This window comes from Phyllopteryx taeniolatus, chromosome 17, assembly GCF_024500385.1.
Source record: "Phyllopteryx taeniolatus isolate TA_2022b chromosome 17, UOR_Ptae_1.2, whole genome shotgun sequence".
Taxonomy (NCBI): domain Eukaryota; kingdom Metazoa; phylum Chordata; class Actinopteri; order Syngnathiformes; family Syngnathidae; genus Phyllopteryx; species Phyllopteryx taeniolatus.
In genome coordinates this window covers 4,186,786-4,208,437 of record NC_084518.1, presented here as the reverse complement: position 1 = coordinate 4,208,437, position 21,652 = coordinate 4,186,786, and the positions used below count along the sequence as shown (strand labels likewise).

The window sequence follows — 21,652 nt, the reverse complement described above, 5'->3', positions numbered from 1 at the left end:
TATCAACACTCACCATTGTCCGTTTCTTGCTCAGGTGTTTCTTCTTCTGGCTTCGTGGGTGTGCCAGACGAGGATTGTTCTCCTGGTCCGATGGCTGATGATGGCGATAGTTGTTCTTAAAGGGCTCCAGGCTCAGGCCATTGGGGACCCTGGCTGATTTTTTCTTGCATAAGGGCACAGCCTGGTTCACTCTGCGCTCCTGGGGCCTCAGAGTCAGGTTTTTCTACAAGAGTAAAACAATAGGACACAGTTATACTGGGAACAAATATAATTCATTCATTCACAGCTGACAGCACACGTTTCTAACATTTATCGGTGTCTACACTCATATCATGTTTTTTTTTTAACATATACACCTGAGAGGAATTTCGTCACAAAAATGACCTTTAAGGGAGGAATGCGACTGGAAGAGACTTTTTAGGACAGAATGCTGAGGTCAACATAATAAACAAGAGAAAAACTGTTCCCTGCCAGGGTTTAAGCAATGTTGTTTATATTAGGTCAAGGGGTTTCGGTTTCAATCAGCCCTTCAATTTTAAACTTCATAGCAGTCACTTTGATTATTAAACTGATTAGAAGATGGGTTTTTAAAGTCAATTGTATGTTTCTCCAACGGCTAAGCACTACTTGACCCCAAAAAAAATGTTTTGAAACAGTTTTTAACTGTTTCGCACTCAAGGTCTTAGATATCATTAACTGGTCTCTTCAGTCAGGTCCCACATCACTACTCTTGAAAAAGAATCATTTGGATCCAAGTGTCATTGCCAATTACAAGCCCATCTCCAAATTACTATCCGTTAACAAAATATAAAGAAATAAAATAGTTTACATTTAACTAAAAACTAACTCACATGAAATACTCTTCTAGAGCTACTGTATATATATATATATATCTGGTTTCCACCCCAACCATAGTACAGAAACAGCACTCAAAGTTGTGAATGACATCACACAAACAGAATACAAAATATTCTACATTTTCATATTGCTAGACCTCAGTCCTTCTTTTGACAAGGTTGGCCATAAAGACGTTATAAACTCATTCTAAACCAAGTTAAATGACAGGCAACATGGGTGAGATATGTACAATGCCATTTTGACTGATCATAATTCCGGTTCCAGATATCTACGTCATCATTTTGCCGAGTTAAAATTTAATTCAAAGATATCTGAAAAAGGGCATGTAGATATCTTGAATTGAGGTGATTTAAAGATCTGGAACTGGAATTAGGACTCGTCAGAATCAAATATCTAATCTATCTTCAACATCTCAAAATGAAGATACAAATGTTGAAAATTCTGTTGCAGCTGTCCGCAATTTACATAGCGGATATGTGCAGCTGAATTGTAGCGATCTGTAATCACAATCCCCATACACATGAAGAGCAAAAGTGATGTCATTTGTCGATTGTTTTTAAAGTATAATTTTATATATATATATATATATATATCCAAGACAATTCACTCAAGCCAACTACTAATTCACATAAAATATAATGCAAGAGATTAACTAACGTTTGAGTAAAAACAACTCACTCGAAACACCTGCAGTGTTTAAAACAATGACAGCAACTAAGAGCAGGTTTGTTGTGGTTGCTAGAATTTTATGAATGCACTTTTGAAACACTCGCAAAGCTTCATTAACATTGAAAGAGGTGCATGCTCCAGCTAACGTTGTTTGCCTTTTCCACTCACACCCAATGCAAGTGACAAAGACATGATTGGTCTGACAGACGATTCCTTGAGCCAGCATTTTGCATGCCTCTAAGTCGCCAAACCATAATGATTGCTGGAAATAAATTATGCAGAATATGTTTTGCTGTCTCATTGAACAATAGCAAGATAAATTCCTTATTTCAGAGATGCTGGAAGGAAAATAATTCCTCAACGTGGCTCCCTCTCCAACCTTCATTACTGTGATTGTCTGCCAGTACCCAAAGCGATTTTCTAACATTTTGAATTGCATGTTTGCAGGTAAATTTACACTGCACTGGAATGTGGAAGCAAGTCAAATGATTTTTCACTTTTTACATATGATTCACCATAACTCATTTTGTGTCTACATACAGTTTTTGACTTGAAAAATACAATTAGTGAACACCACTTCATCTGAAATCATGAACATTTTGCAAATTTGTCATTTTTACCAATTAAGTTAAGGTCTAACTAAACATGTACAGATAGGTGCAGAAGTATTTGGACAATGAGTTTTTATGATTTTGCCTTCCTGCACAACCACAGTGGATTTGAAACAAAACAATCAATGTGACTGAAGTGTAGACTTTCTGCTTTGATTTAAGATGTTTTAACAGAAGAGCTTTCATACATCCAGTTTCATCCATCCATCCGTTGTCTATAGAGCTTCCACTGGAGCCTATCCCAGCTGTTTACACTGGTACACTGGACAAAAAAGTTTCCATGAAAAACGCACCACTTTTGAGCACCTTTTTAAAAGGTAACATCACTCGTTTAATGCTACCTAGAGGGTGAAGCTACAGTCAGTCGATTGGTAAACAGAAATGTGACTACGTACAATGAATGGAATGAGATGAACTCAAAACATGCCTTTTCTCAGACAAAGTTAAAATTGACATAACACAGTTCCCAATAAGGACAAAGGCTGGATCACTGGAACAATCAAAAGCAGACAGAGATGCAGAGGGATGGAGTGACAGTCCTTTGATACTGCAGTAATTAAACAAACACCCCAACATGCACACGCTTAATATCACCACTGATTCAATCAGCATAATAACAATAAACAGCTCTACACAACAACCAACACTGTAAACAATTATCTGTGATCTAATAGGGGCTAATAAAGAGAATAAAGAGTGTAAGTGAAAGTGCTCCTTATGGGGCACTCCTGGACAACAGTGCGTATTAAACTTGCGCTACCTTGTTAAGTGGAGCCATGAATTGTCTCTCCTTCTTAAGGGAGCCCTTGACCTGATTATCACATTTTCGGTAGATGTGAAATAGGATTGAATCAGCTCTGTGTCTGCTGATTTGCCACTGCTCTTTGCAAGCATGCAGCCAATTATAAGTGTGATTAGAGAAGCTGAACTGCTTCACATGTGATTTAATTGTGCCACTTAAAACACTGAACTGACCAAGTACTTTACTTTACTTTATATATATGTATATATATATAGTGGGTATAGTTTTCAGACCCTCTTCAAATTTTCACTCTTTTTTATATTGCAGCCATTTGTTTAAATCTTTTAGGTAAATTTTTTTCCTTATGAATGTACACACAGCACCCCATATTGACAGAAAAAAACGGAATTGTTGACATTTTTGCTGAATTATTAAAAAAAGAAAAACTGAAATATCACACAGTCATAAGTATTTGGACCCTTTGCTGTGTCGCTCATAAATTTAACTCGGGTGGTGTCCATTTCTTCTGACCATCCTTGGGATGGTTCTACACCTTCACTGGAGTCCAGCTGTGTCACATGACAGTTAAATATTTAAAGGAGACAGATGGAAAACTGACTTTTTAATGCATTGATACAGATAGTTGCGTGTCTGAGTTGCCTCCCCAGCTATGAAACGTGAAATAAAAAAAACAAGTAAATGTTGAGTTATTTTCCCATTTCTGAAAATGTGTCTGTGAGCGAGCCTTCCTTCACTTCCCCTCATCGTTACAAAACAGTGGGTTTCATTGGTACCGAGCACGTACATTTTGACCACAAGCTTTGCTTTTTCATTGACAGGAACATTATAAATAAAAAATAGAGTTGGGTATTGTTGTAGAACCAGCTGTTCTGTCTCTATTTAAAACACGGGAAAAAAACAAATATATATATATATATATATATATATAATTTTTAGGGGGTCTCGGGAGGGCGATTACTTGGTTCGGCAAGGCAATATCTCCAGGATAATCGATTTTCAAAAGAGTCGATACTGACAGCCCTCCTCCTGTGTCACTACGGCATACAACCGGTCTTTATGAGCTCCAAATAGTGCTGTGCGATATGGGCAAAATTCCCAGTAAGGGCATATATCCCCTTATAGAATAAAATATCTGGCAGTACTATTAGTTTTCAAGGAGTGTAGACTGTTGTTGTGTCCATTGTAATGTAGTGTAATGTACAATGTTGTTTATATCCATGCTCCTGTAACAGTGACAGACAAGTATTTGCGGGTGATGTGAAAATATTACCGCAAAGTAACAGCGTTGCTGCAGTTACAGTGACCTTCATTCATTGTACAAAAATGTTCGAGTCCGAGGTGTAAGATGTCTAAAGTCGCACAAAACCTCAGAAAATCATACTTTGTTGGTGCATGTGCCCACTGCACAGACTCTTTAACTGAACAAGAGTCACCTCTTCAACACGACCTCCCTGCGTGCCACTCTCCAGGCATAGCCAATCAACCCACATTTATTCCAACTGCTACATTCATGTAACATTTGGATTGAGCGTGAATTGATTAGTCACGGCAGGCAGAGGGATGACATAATAGAAATGCAACTGTGTTTGTGTTACCGTCTCGGGCGCTACAATACTGTAGCAACAGCGCTAACGTAATATCCCACTTATCAAAGTAATAATACAAACGATAGACCTGGCTCAGTGTGATTATTTGCCAAAATATACAATTGTAGATTAAAAATTATGCAGGATTGGACAAAAATCAATAACCATGTTTTGCCGTAGCTCTGTTTATACTCAAAAGTGTTGATTGCTTGTTGAAGTAGTTAACAATGAAAACCTCAGTGATTGCCTACATTTTTGAAATGCCTAAAGTTGCGTTGTTTTTAAAGTGCAACAGGCTCTGCCTCACTTGGTAACCTGCTAGGGAAAGTCAAAACTAACGATTTCAGTGCTAACACTCTCCGGAGGCAGTTGGGAGTGTCGTGGTTCACACATAACAGACTTTTCTTTCGTGCCTGCGCCATTGGCAATCACACTGTGACTGACTGGGGATCAGTCGATTTGCTCTAAGTCCGCTGTGAAAGGGTGCAGTCCTTGTCGTGACATTGAACAGCATACGTGGTACAGAAAATTGGTGGATGCCAAACACTCGCTTGTTACCTCAAATTAGCCCAGATTCAAAGTGAGGCAGCCGCCTCAGAATGGGGCTTGATTTTAACAGTGTATGCCTATCTTAAGTAGGATTTAATAAATGTGTTTGCAAAATGCATCTTGAGTATTCTCTGCCATCTCCTGGAAGTAGGCATCATGCATCAAATTCTATTTTCACAGAAGAAAATGAACTCGGTGAGGTTAAAGTGATGTTTTCCTGCCCTGAATGGATTTCATTTCAAACCTGGAGACACTGTGTTTCATGTAGCAATTTTTGTAATTCCCTCCTTTTTTCTGATGATAGGACAACAAATGTTAACATTAATGGTACTAGAATAACAGGCTCCCATCCATGGCCATCTCTCAGGATGTTAGACTAGCCCAGGTGGCTTGCACAATCGGTTTAACTACTAAACTGCAACAGTCGTGCCCTCTTGCTTGGACCACCCAATAAGAAATGATTAACACTCTCCAAATGATCCTAGGTCTTTGTTTTATTGGAACACTTACTTTTTTCCAAGCAGGAGGGGTGTAAAAACGTTTTCATGCTTGAATAGGAATTACTTTTAACCCCAGTGGTTTTGCAATCCCTGCTATAATTCCTTAGCTCTTTATGTCAATCATGTAACGATGTTTCTTTTGGGAGGTGAGGCTGAAGAAAGAATGATGCATGTTGCTTAGCAACTGGACACGAAGAAGAAGAATATCATTAAATTGCACTTATGCGCTCGGACTGCTTCTTTTTGTATCTGAGAACCTGTTGCTCAGTGAATAAATTGTTGTTAGGAAATACTTAAACAAGGCCCAACAAGTGCGGTTTAGCATCTATACAGCAGTATAATTCATAACAGAAAGTAAATAAGAAGACACTAGATGCAATAAAATCCTTGTTGCAAATGCAAGCCTTTGTAAGTCTTAAATATAACATGACAAAAATATAAACCTGATTGACCAAAGTACATATTATGAGTTTTCTCCTTCAGTGTGGGCCCAACAGTCAACCAGCACGTCTCCAAAGAGATCCTGTAGTGTTTGCGTCATTCAGTGCATGAAAAGAGCTTAGAGTCGAGGCAGGACAACTCGCTGCTTCACCACGACAACGGGTCTGCTCACAATGCCCTGAGTATCTGACAATTCCTTGCCGAGAAGAACATTGTCATGCTGGAGCGATCTCCCTATTCACCTGACCTGGCTCAGTGTGATTATTTTCCACTTTCCTAAGCTCCAAGGGTTCATCAAAGGTATCCGTTTAGAAGACGTGGACGAAATCAAGATGGCAGTGACGAAGTAGCTGCGGAGAATACCGGAAAAATCATTCCAGGAGTGCATGAAAGCATGGCAGAGAAAGCTGCTAAAGTGCGATAGCCGATAGGGCTTGTTTGCAGCTTCCTACGTCAGTGCTCTTCTGTTTACGTTCGCCACCTCCCACTAGAAATCCCATCAAGGAGACAAGGAGATTGACAGAGGAGTGAGGCTGGAGAATGGACAACGTTTGCAGAACTGAGAGGATTGTTCCTTGGTGACGTCATTCCATGGTGACGGCAACTAAAGATGACGTCGAGTCATTGAAGTGTGTCACAAATAAACTCTCTTTTTGGCTTTGTAAAGCGTGACACCTCAGTTGAAAAAGAATACACTAACTGAACTGTATTTCATGTCAATATACAGTCTGCTGCTAAGAAAACTGTCAAAATATTGAGAGTGTGTTCCCATTTCAGTGTCTTGAATCTTTTTTAATTCAATTTTGACTTGTAACCCTTGGTATGTTTAAAATTGGTTTATGTAATGTTTACCCATTGTGTTACATGTACTGTATAGTGCACCACTGCTATGTTTGACATATTGTTAAATAACGATTAAAAAAAACATCTCCGCAACTGAATAATTACTATCACCATATATCACTTTCTGCTTGTGTGTTGGATTAAAGCCAAAGTAGATCAACATGGTTACTCTTCAGAAATTTTCAGATGCAGAGATGATTGTGAGGGATCTTAAACAGCACGCGACCTGCCCCCCCCAAACAGGTCTTAAACAGCACGCGACCTGCCCCCCCACCCACATCCCTTGCTCATGTATTACGTTGAATGTAAAAACAGTATAGAACCACGTTATTTTCTTTATGTGCCTAAATGCATTGGATAAAAATGGCCACATATCCAGTGTAATTTAGTCATTTTAGTATTAAATACTGCCCAAAATAGAACAGACATATCAGAAATATATATATATTTAAACTAAAATAATCGTGGAATGACAAAAACTGAAGTTTATGAAATTTTTAGCTCAATTTACGATCCAACTGGTACACACGGTATCACTGTCAAGGAGCTACAAGACTTCCCCATAGGATACATCGGTGGTCCCTCGAATTAAGATAGCCAGTGGAACCTCCTCTATGGTTGATCCTCGCACCTTGATGTGTGTTTAAGACAACTGAGACACTCCTTAATACGGCGGCGTGGGAAAATCTTCCCGGTCGCTTTCAACGTATCGAGCAGGGTGGAGTTAGGAACCTTGCAATTAGGAGACGTGAGCTCCCATAGACACCAGGGGGATTACCTGGAACGGGAAAAGGTGTAGTTTGTAGCTTGGATTTGAAATATCATTTGTGAGACCATTACTGGAACTTTTCTGGCCCACCTCATCAGTCAAGTATTCATTGTATAGCACAAACATCTGAGAACGTGAGACAAGGACCTGCTAAGCAACAACTCCCTAACATGAACTGAAAAAGACAATTGATGTGTGACAAATAATAAAAAATAGGTTTTTAGGCTCCTATGTTGTCTTTAAAATGTATAAAAGCTCTACTGTGCCAAAAGCTCTGCTGTGCAGCATTCTTAAGGTTATTTGAGATCATTCCACTTTCCTAAGCTGTATTTAACATTCCCTCAGGGACAACGGTGCATAGACTTCTCTCCATGAGTAAAATTATTGCATAAATATAGCTTACCTCATTTCAGTTAACATTAAGTAAACTAAATGGTGGATCCTGTGCAAAAGTGTGTGTCTGTGTGTCCGTGTGTGTGTGTATACAGAACTCAATTTCCTGCCTCTATAAAGAGTATGCGCAGAGACTGCTGCCCACCAAATTGCCAATACTGGCACGATTTATAGGCCACACACATTAAGGCGAAGAGTGTAACAAGAGACCCCAGACTTGCCCCTCCACTGGTAATTCAAAACCACCAGACACAGGAAAAAGAATACACTAGGGAAGTGCCAGAATTCACTGAAGGACCCCCTCAACTAGTTCCACATTTCAAATCTGTTCTGCTTTTGTTTGAGGATTAATGAAGTAAAACTCTAGGACTTGAGGATTTGGAACAGTTGATAACTAGTGAAACAACTTATTCATTAATTCAATCATTAATCTTCCGTACCGCTTATCCTCACTAGGGTCGCCAGCGTGCTGGAGCTTATCTCAGCTGACTCTGGGCAAGCGGCAGGGCACACCCTGAACTGGTCGCCAGCCAATCGCAGGGCACATATAAACAAACAACCATTCATACTGACATTCACACCTCCGGGCAATTTACATTCTTCAATTAACCTACAATACATGTTTTGGGGATGTGGGAGGAAACCGGAGTACCGGAGAAAATCCACGCAGGCACAGGGAGAACATGCAAAATCCACACAGGCTAGGCCGGGTTTGAACCCGTGTCCTCAGAGCTGTGAGGCAGATGTGCTAACCAGTCGTCCACCTTGAAACAACTTATGTAAGAACTAAACCATCTAATGCCGCCAGCCCATTGTTACAGCGATTGTGAGCCAAATGCAAGGAGCATTGAGTGACGAACAGAAATAATCTGTCTGCTCATTTTAAGAAATAACACAAAGAGAAGCAAACAACATCTAAATGCAGTTAAAAGTGGGTTGTACAAGAAGAATCTGTGTTATAAATAGAATTGGACTTGTGACAGCGCCTTCAAACACGTTAGGCAGTTACAAGCGAACCTGCGTTCGTCAAAACCCCTTTGAAAAAGTTGGCAAATCCAGAAACAGAATCCCAAATCAAAAAAACTGTCATAAGATATGACATTAGCACAATAAATTAATTCTGGTCTGATCCAAATGTGAGACATGGGGTTTACTCTGTCAGATTTAAACTGCTGCCAAATGCAAGAACTGGATCAGATCCGGATGGAACTTGGTTTGACATGACTGTTATAAATAACAGATTTAATCAAATATTATATTTTTTTGTCTATCATGCTAAATTGTGTTCAGTTTATGACCTCATTAGTGTGTATTCTAGATTGCTAACTGTACTATTAACCATCGCGCAATTAATGCAAATACTTACCTATCTTTGAAAATAAGAACAAACAGACCCACAACAATAAAACCTCAATGTGTGAGGTAAAAATGCTTACCTGCTGAATGTATGAAAACTAATATAATGTTTATCAATAAATTGTATCATACTGTACATCAATATTTCTTTACTACATTGTATACTGGTGGCAACATTCATTACAGCAGCTTTTCCATCAGTTCTTAAGAGCAACTGTACCACTAAAAGACTGAACATCAGCCTCTTCAACGCTACTTTCCACCTCTCTCTTTAGCGTAATTGCCTCCCATTTCCGCCAAGGATGCTGATTAAGGCAAACCTTTTATTCTCAATGATAACAAAGGGATGACAGAAGCCATTTTTTCGTTGTCGGAGCCAGCTAATCCTGTGAACATTGGCACTTATTTAATGGTTCTGGACTTGCAAATGATGTTTGCAGAAAAAAAAAATCCTTGCCAAAACAGACTCAGTAGTAATTTTAGGCTTGTTTTCTGATTAAATATTTGCTTTTCAACCAGATTTTGGGCCGCCCACATTGTCAAGTGGACAAGATGAGGATATTTCCTTATTGAACTACTACGTATTCTGCTGTATAATGTTTGCCTATATTGAAAATCTGGATGTTTTTTTTAGATAATAACGAGTGAAAATAGTGATAGTGAAAGATTTTAATGTGTTTCATTTTTTTTTTTATCTATTTGAGGTGCTAGCTGTTGTTCATGTGCGATAGCTGTTCATATAAGACGACGATATATGTATGACAACAATATAAGGTATCTTACCAACTTGAACAGAGCAGTGTTTGGGAACTCAAGCAAGCTGTCTTTTTTTTTTTTTTTTTATTATCTGAAAGGTTGTCATTTTGGAGGTGAGGAAATTCCACCCGACAGCTACGGTATATAAAATATGAGTTAATACTGCCACTTGTCAATTTTGGTGATGAAAAATGGGCGTTATTATTTTTTCACCAATTGCTCCAAAATGGATTGCTATTATTGGAAATGACTGCCAGTTTCATTTTCCAGAGCAAAAAAAATACATAAAATCAACTTATTGAAATATGGACCATTGTGACCCACAGTCCCTTTAAAGTTGTATTTTGGAAATCAGTCTACTGGGTATTTCTAAATTACACAATCCAATGATAAAGTACTGCACTGTTATGTAACACCCCAGTAAACAATTTAAAAAATAAAAAAAAAGATTCCAAGCATCGCTGTCATATTCAGAGTGCTAGATTTGATACAATCAAGTTGAGACAGCAGTGTGCGTCTCAATCAGCATGGCCGATACAATACAGAAGCTTGATACACTGATAAAAAAATATGATACACAGAAACTCTATATATAAATCAGATCTCTGTACAATATGATTCATAGCAATTAAGATGTGATATGCAGGCTAGACACCACCTACTGTACATGACTTAAAGGGATCAACACCTAGCCAAACATGGGTTGTACACTGTATGTCTTATTGTAGGTCAGAAATATGTTTCTAAACTCTAATAATAAACTACAAGCAAAAAGATACCACATGCTTCAGAGTTCTGAAAGATGTCCTTGAGAGGGAAAAGAAATGTGCTCTTTGCGCTGGTCAGTTCACACATGCAGAATTGAATTAAACTTCATGCACAAGGTCCCAGCCTGTCTTTCTCAGCTAAATCAAGTTTACTAATGCAAGTTTTGCTGTTTTTGTGCACTATGCCAACCCAGCAAATACATGAAAGGGAGACGTTGGCTTTCAGTTGAGTCATCTTTCCACTTCCCAAAATGAGAAAGCAATATAGTAATCTAAAAAGTGCTTGATATTTTTATCCATTTTCCATTCCACTTATCCTCAATAGTGTCGCGGGCGTGCTGGAGGCTATCCCAGCTGACTTTGGGCAAGAGGCAGGGTACATCCTGAACTGGTCGCCAGCCAATCGCAGGGCACATAGAAACAAACAACCATTCACACTCACATTGACACCTGCGGGCAATTTAGAGTCTTCAATCAACCTACCTGTTTTTGGGATGTGGTGTGAAACTGGAGTACCCGGAGAAAACCTACGCAGGCACGTGGAGAACATGCAAACTCCACACTGGCAAGATCAGATTTGAATCCGGATCCTCAGAACTGTGAGGCAGATGTGCTAACCAGTCGCCCACTGTTCCGCCGCTTGAGATATCACATCTGTCAATTGATTTTTCTCAGCATCACTGAGTCTCTTCCTCTCTGAGTGATACCAACATAACCCATTTAGGGCCTGATTTCGTAAGATCCCAAATAGTGGATGCTAAATTGCATGTGCAGTCACTCAAACAGATTGCACACACTGTTGGCAATAGGTGTAAAAATGGTGGCAACGGCTGTATTTAAAAGAGGGTTTTCCGCTTTAGGTAGCTCCGATGCTTTTCACTATGGATGAGCGGGAGAGCACCGCAAACGCAAAGTGAAATTTGGAAACAATTAAAAGTGTTTGTGGAAGGGAAAAACAAACAAAGTACTCAGTAACATAAGATAACTATATCGCATGTTTGTTTGATTTCAATCATCTCGAGTGCATGGCAAGTAGATGGATGTGCCCATCCTGCTGCTTTTAAAACGTGGGAGCGCACATCCGGAAAACTGTTCTCGGAGAGGCTAGCACCAAGCGTCACTGAGCCCTGAAATTACCCGGACGCGCAGAAATACGGAGTTAAAAGGAGTTTTGTCAGGCGATTATGACATGACTCCTTCTTGTGACTGCCTGTAAGTCAGCACTGAGATCATTCAGAAGCTCCAAAATTGCATTGCTGAATAGATGATATATCGAGATATATATTTTTTTGTTTTTGGCTTTCAAAAATATATGCACAAGCAGAAAGGTCTCCCCACATAATCTCATTTTGCCTTTGCTACACTGGCACCATTTTGCATGCTGTTTTGCACCTGCCTTTCAGACGCGGTATTTAATGACACAAAGTCATCCATCACAATTCATCTGAAGTTTAATAAATCACTTTGAGCATGCTAAACTAATGTATTTACATACACAGTACTCCTCCCAGAATAGGCAAAATAAACCGCATGATAATTTTGCACACTTGTCAGATGCAATCCTGGGTGGTGCTTGAGCAAACTCGTTCAATTGCTTTTTATTTCACATGAATATCCAACCTGACAATCACAACGAGCAATTCAATCCATAAAGGCATGTAGACAGCAAAATGATTTGCTGAAATTCAAATCGAGCCAGCCTTCCAAGTTCAGATGCTCAATTTAAAGACTTACAATAACTGACCATGAGCTTAGCATGGTTTTGAGCTCCACACAGACTGATCAGAGTGAAAATGCTGATCTGTGGGATTTAAACGTAAAACCATCTTTAGGACAAACAAAAAATACATAAAATGGAACACGAGGGCTACTTTTCATTTTGAAGCGGGTCATTGCAGGTCATTCACCTATGGTAACATCAATGAACTTTATAGAGCAAAAACCAACTACAACATAAATGTTTTTGTCTGTCTTTATTCAATTACATTTAGAGCTAGAGCAAGTGTATAGATGCCTAGTGAATTTATTTAGCAAAGACGGCACCAATTGGGAAAGAGATATTTAAAAAGAGTCTCCTGAAGACTGCCTGCATCTTCCAGAAGAACCAGGGTTGTTAACCAACAGATCTCTGCAATGTTCTGTTGTAATGTTCAATGTATTTGTTGAAAAAAGCAATCTTCTGGAAAATGGGCATTGCAAAACATAGGATTAGTCTGGATGGATGCCTGAAACACTGACAGAGCGTTGACAAATTTACCCGACAGTATAAAAGTTGAAAGATCAGAACATGGATGGAACATAGGCCAAAGATAAGGAACCAGATTTTTGACTGCTCTGACTCTTTCTGACTCATTTAGAGGACCTCTGTGTGACAACGCTCTAAGCCTAACAGCAATGATAAGAAGCTTATCCTCTAAATGATACAGGCGCCGTTGAAGCCAGAAGTAGTATGCTGTCATAAAGCATCCCGTATATAATATACTGTAACTACAAAGAGTCATATTTGATTCAAATGAAAAATCTTTAATGCCTTAATTCAAGCTTTTCAAATCTGTCGTCGAACTCAATCAATGCACACCCACTCTATATATGTCCACATACAAATATATCAAGAACCGCTCAGTTTCACAGATCGGAACATTAGTTACAGGGACTGCATAATAAAGCTATCTCAACCAGCTATTTTGCTCTGGATCTAGGCGGTACAGTCTTTTAGAAATGAAATTACCAGAGCACAATTTGTGGTCTACTTAATGTTGACAAATAATATGACATGTTGTGAGCAATGGAGAATAAAAAAATTCCACGATTAATATATGTAAAAATCCAAACGCAACTCATAAAAAAGGAGACAGCTTTTGCCAGATTTGTATGACTAAAAAAATTCCAAGGCACAAAGAGGTTATATCAGTACTATTCAGGACTCTGCCTGTTACTTTAAACCAGCGTTTCCCAAGATATGGACCAATCCATGCCAGAGTGGGAGGGGACGGACCTTTGCGATCGGCGGCAATCGTTTGTCGGGGGATGGTGGGGGGGATTGGGGTGCAGGTCAAAATGGCCGGCAGCCCAGTACCAGTACCAGTACATGGCCTGGTGGTTGCGGACTGGTTGGTTTCCTTGTATCCACTGATTATAGGGTGTTTGAAATAATGTCCACACAGAAAGGAAGACATGAAAGAAAGAAACAAAAGACTTTAAATTCAGGTTACATTTTGCTTGTTTAAGCTTAATAGAGCTAGGAAATACAGTGGATGTGGGGATGTGGGCATTATAACTACAGGAAGTGATATTGAAAGACAATATGAGTATTGCCCATCAGTGAAAGGGTTGTTCGCAGTGATGCTTTTGTGGACCTTGCTTTTGTGCAGTGGAGTACAGTTAGGCTGGAAGAAAAAAGGCCTTTCCCCAAACTGTTCTGATATAGTTGAACTGCCGAAACAAAATACTTCACTAAGTTGAAGCAGTTCAAATCAGGGAGGACTAAAATGGTCTACTCTAATCCTTGATTGAATATATTTTAATATAATAATGATAGAGTAAAACGAAGTAAATAGTATAATACGGTATGGCCACTTTAAAAGACGAATTGTTGTCTGTGCCAAAGTCCAATAGAATATGCCACATTTATTGATTTTTGTGAGGGGAGCCAACATGTTCACAATTTTTTTTTCTACTCTTGTCTCGAATAAAATTGCACAAAAAGAGCGAGTGACCGTGGCAGCAACCTGTAATGTAGTAGAATCACAGTGTACTATGAAGTGTTTCAGATTATAATGCAGCATTTTAAATTTGTCATTTTGATTTACACTGTATAAGATACCAACATGTTAATAAATACTCTCTCTAGACAGCTGAAGACCATCTTCACTAGTCCCATACTGGTGTGCTCTTTATCTTCAGTCGATCACAGAGAATTACAGTAAGATGTGTTCAGTACCACGACGCAGAGAGCAAAACGCACGAGCAATAACCTTCCCTGTGACGCTACTATTCCTGGCAGCTTGATTTACCTCAAAGCACTAATGTTCAAGGGAGTCTGCTGGCAATATAAGGCAACCCGAGCAGTGCCACAGAAATTGCAGCCTTTACAGCTCACAAGAGACTCCTTGGAGATGCACTAAAGGCCTGACAAAGAGTGCACTGGCAGGAAATATAGGGTTTACACTGTTATAACCAGTAACTTGTTTGTTATACATTTTTCAAAGTGCAGTCGGTTTCAGTCTCAAGGAGCTGTTGTTGTTCAGTTGCATATCCAGAGCTGCATTATTTTGTTTGAGACATGGAGGTCTCCTGGGAGGATAGGCTGCGTGACCAAAGTGTGGCAAGGCTATGAATGACAGTCAGTCCAGTTCTGTACTTTTCACCTGTCTGTCAAAGCTCGCTCTGGTCAATGTTAAACAGAGATGGCAGCTCAGCACCATTATATGCTGGGGAGGCCCAGTCATATACATGAGCTGATGCCACACTTAAGGGCTATTAAATTATTGAGGCAATTACATGTAGCTGATGGTGTCAGTGCGCTGTGTAAGACCATAACTAATGGCTTGTCAGGGCACTGATTCCCCCATACATCAGTGAGGAGAGAGTCGTGACACCCTGTCTCTGTGAAATCTGTGCCACCTGTCACCTGTCACACACTTGTACTGTTTGATACATACAGTGACAATGGTGAAGGGGAAATATTGTGCCTGATATATAAAAAATATTTAACAAAAAAATATATATAATATATTATATAATTATATATTATATAATATAATAATATTATATAAAATATTAAATATTTTTGTATTTTTGTAACAGTTAATTCTGTGATAAGAGGATGATTTGTTTGTTTGGAGACACACTACTAAAAGCCTGGTACACACTTAACCGTTTTTTTTTTTTAAATGTGAGTACCCTGACACGTCAATAAACAAACTTACTCAATTTCTGCTCTTACAGTGTGTAGTAGTTAGTAGTTACACACACTTGACAATCGCTACCCCGAGAATCAAGAGTCTCCTTCCCCAAACCAGAAGTCTGGTGTACTTACCCAGACTGACGTGTGAAAGGCAGCATTGTACCACCACAGGTCATCCAGACTGCCAGAAATACAAAAAAGAACAACAACAACAGCACAAGCTTTAGGTTGCCTCCTCATTGGCTATTGTTCTGGTTATGTAAGAATGGGACAAATTAACATAAAAACTGTCCCCACACCGAGTTTCTTTGCCCATGATATGACAAACAAGACTGGACAAAGATCTGCCATTTTCAAGCTATGACTAGATTACATGGTCTGATGCATGATCAAAATCCCAATAGAGCTGCATTGAGTTTTGTTGGATGTACAGATCAGGGTAAAGTAACATTGTTAGCTTCTGATAAGCAGCATATATGTTTTCATTCCTTGGTAAAGTTTTTGACGTGGAGAGGGCGCGGGTAAATGTTTTAGACCATGTGGCCGCTGCACGAGGCACCACATATTTTATACTAATCCGCACACTAATTGACAAGTCAAATTCAGTTAATGGTGCTAAAGTGATGTTTCAGTGATGAAGAACTGACTGCGCAAGTAGAAATGTAATCCCTGTTTTGTGGTTGTTGTGTGTACTTTGCATCATCCAATTTTGCTGTATCTGCACTGTACAATGAAAATAGAGGCTTTCTATTTTATTCACTTTTTTAGACTCGGGTCTCCACACAACATACCCCTACTCCTCCCTGTGTATGAAATCCATACTATCCAATCAGCATATGGGGTAGTGATAACAGGCACTCACTTGCATGGGATAGGTCCATCCACTAATAACAGTAGGTATGCAAACAAATACTTCAAATTGCTCCAAAACCCTTTAAAACGACACCTAAATTATTGCGATAGCTTGAGTAATAAGAGGGTTTTTAGATATCGGTAATTCTTTGCTTTTTTAATAGTAGCTAAGGAGCCGTTTGTGACCTTCTCCAGCTTGGTTGATACCATAATGATTTTTGGCAATATTATTACTCTTGTCAAGACCATTTTCAGTAAACTTATAATTCTCTCATCGGAAGATTTTTGTTGAGCATTACGAGGTGTAATTTGACATTTGGAGCTATTCCAAGATGTATTTAATTTCCCGCAAACATACGACGGTGAGCGTTTCATCGGATTGACTGAGTAGACAGATACACTGATAAACGAGGCTGGTCAATTTCTTTGGTGGTCGATAGAGTTGACACGATTCACTTTCAAACATCAACGAATATGCAAACTTGTGGAGATGTTGTAAATAACAAGACGGGGGAGACGAGAACCAGTCATTGTCACTTTACACACCACGTACAAACTGAGTGCTTTTACATCAAACAGCCAACTACGCCCTTTGAAGCCAACAACTCCCTTTTACTCGCGCATCTCCTGAAGATACACGTCCCTGGTGAATGTCTCCCGCTTGTGGGTCACCACAAGCTTGTGTTTACATAGCATCAAAAGTGGTTCAAGTGGTTCCTGTGCCTTAAAATTGGTGGTTTGGGGAAAATGTGAAAAAAATGTCACGCGTCAACTGATTTGAAAAATCAGAAATCAAGGTAAAAGGGTTTTCAACTATGTCTTTGACCTCCCCGCAGTTGAGTCGGCATAGTTACGGAGCTGCGATCTGGCAGAACATAGCCACAAAGTCATCAGTATTTCTTCAAGACAAAAAATAGTAAAGTGCACTGTAAGTCCTGATCATTACAATATTTTGACGAAAGCATGTCAGTGACATTTGAAGAACTCTTTTAAATTGTGAAAAAAATGTACATGATGCCTCTTTAACAGGGAATTTATGAGCTAAGAGGAAAAAATACAAATACTGTACAAAGAGCATTATTTGTACAAGCATTGGTAACAAAAATTAAAGCTTGACCATTTGGCATTTAACGAGTACATTGCAGCACAAACTGAAGCAGCAAGGTCTTACATAAATCCGCACTGATCCATTTGAGTCATGCCTGCAAAGCTCTACTGCAGCAGATTCTTCTTGATCCAGCAAAACAGCAAAATGTTATGTATGTTTCCTAATTTAGTTGTGACAAAATGTGCCTAATCCTATAAATGTCTTGATATATCAGAGGCACAAAATGAATAAATCCTGAATTGAGGAGTCACAAGGCTGACTTTTTTTAGCATTGGCTGTCAGAGTCTAGACACCGAGCACACAATAACCACCACAAAATTGATTTGCAAATAAACACGGGCATCTTAAAATATCCGCTGGCTGGCTACTTTGTATGCAGCCAGGAGGTCTCTGTCATGGGGTTGTAGACAGATGAATGATGGAGCCTTTCAAGCAGCACACAGACAGACAGTATGAGGCTGTCATGTGACAATCAAAGCCAGCGAAAGCACCATGAAGGCAGGGAACACTGGAAGGGAGACAAATGTGACGAAAGATCTTGGAACTCAAAACACTTGAAAGCCAAATCGCTCAGCGCTTCATGGAGGAGAAAGGACGTGGAATCATTGTCCCGGCATGTCAGACATAACAGGATGCACACTACTCGGTGAAAACACACACGCTTCCTGTCGTCTCTGACACAGGCTGAGCTTTGCATTTTTTTTTAGTGCCTGGCACATGAAGTTCCACTGTGTGTGTATGTTTTTTTGGGGGGGGGGTGTAGGTGTGTATGATGCACCACAGTACATGAGCTGGTTGAGTGGAACAATGGATATTGTCTGACAAAAACACACAAACACTCCCACACACAAAAACAGATCTGAGTGAATGTCTCCAAAAGCGCCACAGAGGGCTGGGAGCAGGCCAAAGATACGGACAGTAGGAAAAAAAAATGTCTCAGCCATGTTCAAGTCACATTCAGAGGTGTTTCAAGGACACAAGAGCAATCATACTTCACATGTGCACGAATGTATTCCTCGACAAGTCAATTAAAAGAAAGAAAAAAAAAGGGTTTTCTATTCTCGTGCTCGATACATAACATACAGATTACAATGGCAACAAAAAAATCCCAGCAATATTCCTGGGAAGTATGACATTTATGCATGGCCACAATTACAATTTGTAAACTGATTCCATTTGATGAAAGCCACCTGAAGACAGATTATCTGAATGTCAAGAGTCGAATCGAGATCAGTCATTGAACGCAGCACACGCGAGGTGAGGCAAACTGGGAAGTTTTGTTTACTTCTCTCCTGTTGTGGCTACTGATAGCGTAAATCCCACCCATTTTTTATTCTGTCTACATATAAAAAACAATAAAAGTAATCATTGCTTTAAAGAAAACACAACATAGTGGGGTGTGAATGATGAATCGCGATGTAGCGGGGAAAACCTGTACCATTAATAAGACCCGTGAAGGTGGTTGGTTTATGCTATTGAAGAATTGGACTACTCACTCCATTAGTTTATAGTTATGTGCATATTAGATGCATGGTGTTCTTGTTTGTTTTGTTTTTTTTTATAAAATGATTTGCTACCATACAAGGAGAACCAGACCTTAACCAGTCTAAACAATAAAACACTTGAAACAATAATAAATATAGCATCACTGAGGGTCCTCATTTTTCAACAGAAACTCTCATACAAGGATTTAAGGGCATATTTTTCACCAAACTGTTGGCTGTACTCCTACTACTTGAATATCTGCTTGCCATTATTTCCCCTTTACTTGTGGTTAAAAGTTATAAATTCTTTGGTAAAGGTTGATTATAATCAAATGCAGGGGCCTTCATGTAATGATTACACTTATAGTTTCACAGTTATAACCGGCCTTCTCGGGGCAAGCATAACACTTAGGAATGAAAATGAGCTTGTCACCCCTAGCAAATATTATCCTGAAATACGTATATCGTATATAGTTGTGTTAAGAATGTCTTTTTTTTGTCTTGGTAAATGTGTTCTATAATTCTTATCAGAAATGATGTTGTTTGTGTAGTCAACACCAAAGGATCTCCAAGCCACTGTCTCTGTGATTGTAATGCGGGATGGGACGACAGCCAATCACAAAGTGATTTGAAGCGTGCACTGTTTAGAATGTGTCCTCCGAGTCATTTACAATTGAAATTACAAGAAGTGTTGGCAAGAAATTTCCACCGCAATGTTAAGAGATAAGCCCAGCTTCGCTTCTTGTACTTTTTCTTCCACTATCATTTCTTAGTATTTGCCACCGGCAACTTCCAGTGGAGCACTCATCAACTCGAACACAGACTCCCCCAAATCCCATCGCCCAATCGACAACATCCAAGATTTTTGCTGTCACGAGTGCAGAGCAGTGTTGATTAGTACACGATTAAGATGGCAAACTTTGCTTAAAAAGTCATTAGTAGTTTAATGGGTTAAATTGTTTACATTGAGCTACCAAGGAAAGCGATAATCATTATCATAATAATTAGAACAATTAACTTATTTTTTCTTGAAACAAACTTAATCCATTAAACATATTTGAACACTATAATTATACTTTAATGTACTTTTTAATGTTCTAATTATTACTACTATTATCTACATTGAAGACTTAATTACTACTGCAATGAAGAAACCGAAGTAGTTGATTCTTGTCCATGCTGTGACATAACAATACATTAAGTGCTTGTTTAATTCAACTGTTAAGTGCCTCATTTGGTGAAGAATTGCTTGCATCAATTATGGAAAATGCTGTTCTAATGGTTTTACATGAATGATCCTTTTTGAATATGAGAGCATCAGTGGAAGCCTGAAAAAGGAATCATTCAATCAGGTCTTTAGAGCTATATTCATGTAGCAGTGAATCCTCTTCTGAAAGGATCTCTGGTCAAAAAGAAGCAACCAATGCAGGGTTATTACACATTCGGCAGCTGTAGTCCAAGGGCAAGATCAGTCTATCAGCCTGAGAGCTCTGCATCCGATGTGAATACAGTGTGTCTTTTGATTCAGCGCTCTTGAAATTTGTTTCAGTGCAGTACGGATTTATCAAATTACACCGTTCATCTGCAGTTCAATGTTCTTTGTAAAAAAAACATTTAAAAAAAATCACTAAATATTGACAGCCCTTTGTGGTTAAAATGCCTTTTCTGGTGAAGAATCAGGAGAACCGATAAATACTTAATAACTCAGATATGTAGCTGATATGTTACAGCACATAAGAATAGCAATTCAAAAGTACATTGAAATCTTTTAGCAAACACAATTTCTGTTCCATTGGTGTTTTTTCTTTTCGTCAAACCAGGCTTAATAATGACCCATACATTTTACAGCAGACAACAAGCTCTGCTGGAAAGGAAGGAGAAAATCAATCAGGGATGTGTACAGTCAGCAATGTGCGACTGAGTTTTACAGCAGTAAATCATAAAACAAACTTGAAACAGGAGGTTGTAGAGTCACTTCTATTTGCAAGAAAATAATTTCAGACGTCTTGAGGTGAATTAACTGAAGGATTCCTCATCATATGAACCCATCGTTAACTTTGGCATCCATCGAAAGCCCTCACAAAAGGGAGTGGGAGGAATGGCGAGAGAGCGACCATGTCCCTGCTTTCTGCTGGGTCGAGCTCATTACCTGTGTTTGTCTTGGAGCCAACTGCAATTTACATCGAGTCAGGTCTGTAAAATCACTTGAACCCGAGCAGCGAGGGTTCACCCGGCAGAGCCGACAAACACAATAGCAGACATTTTAATGGAAAAGATTCACATTCGGTGGCTCTCAGAGGGAAAGGGGTGGGACTCACTTTAAGCAGCCTTCTATTTCTGACTATCCACCATGAAATGTGCAGGTCGTGACCTGAGCAGAGAGATGTTGATACTTGCTATGCTGATAGGCTCTCAAGCATGTGTCCACACATGAACAATAC

General features: G+C 39.2%; 1 protein-coding gene across 11 annotated transcripts in view; it reads right to left on the bottom strand.

Annotated features, from left to right (window-relative positions):
* Nucleotides 1–21,652, bottom strand: part of auts2a (activator of transcription and developmental regulator AUTS2 a) — a 324,592-nt gene that overhangs the window by 253,348 nt on the left and 49,592 nt on the right. For all 11 annotated transcript variants that reach the window (XM_061751398.1, XM_061751395.1, XM_061751400.1 and 8 more), the window contains one exon: nt 14–223. In XM_061751398.1, the coding sequence (XP_061607382.1) occupies nt 14–223 (210 nt within the window). The remainder of the gene's footprint in view (nt 1–13; nt 224–21,652) is intronic.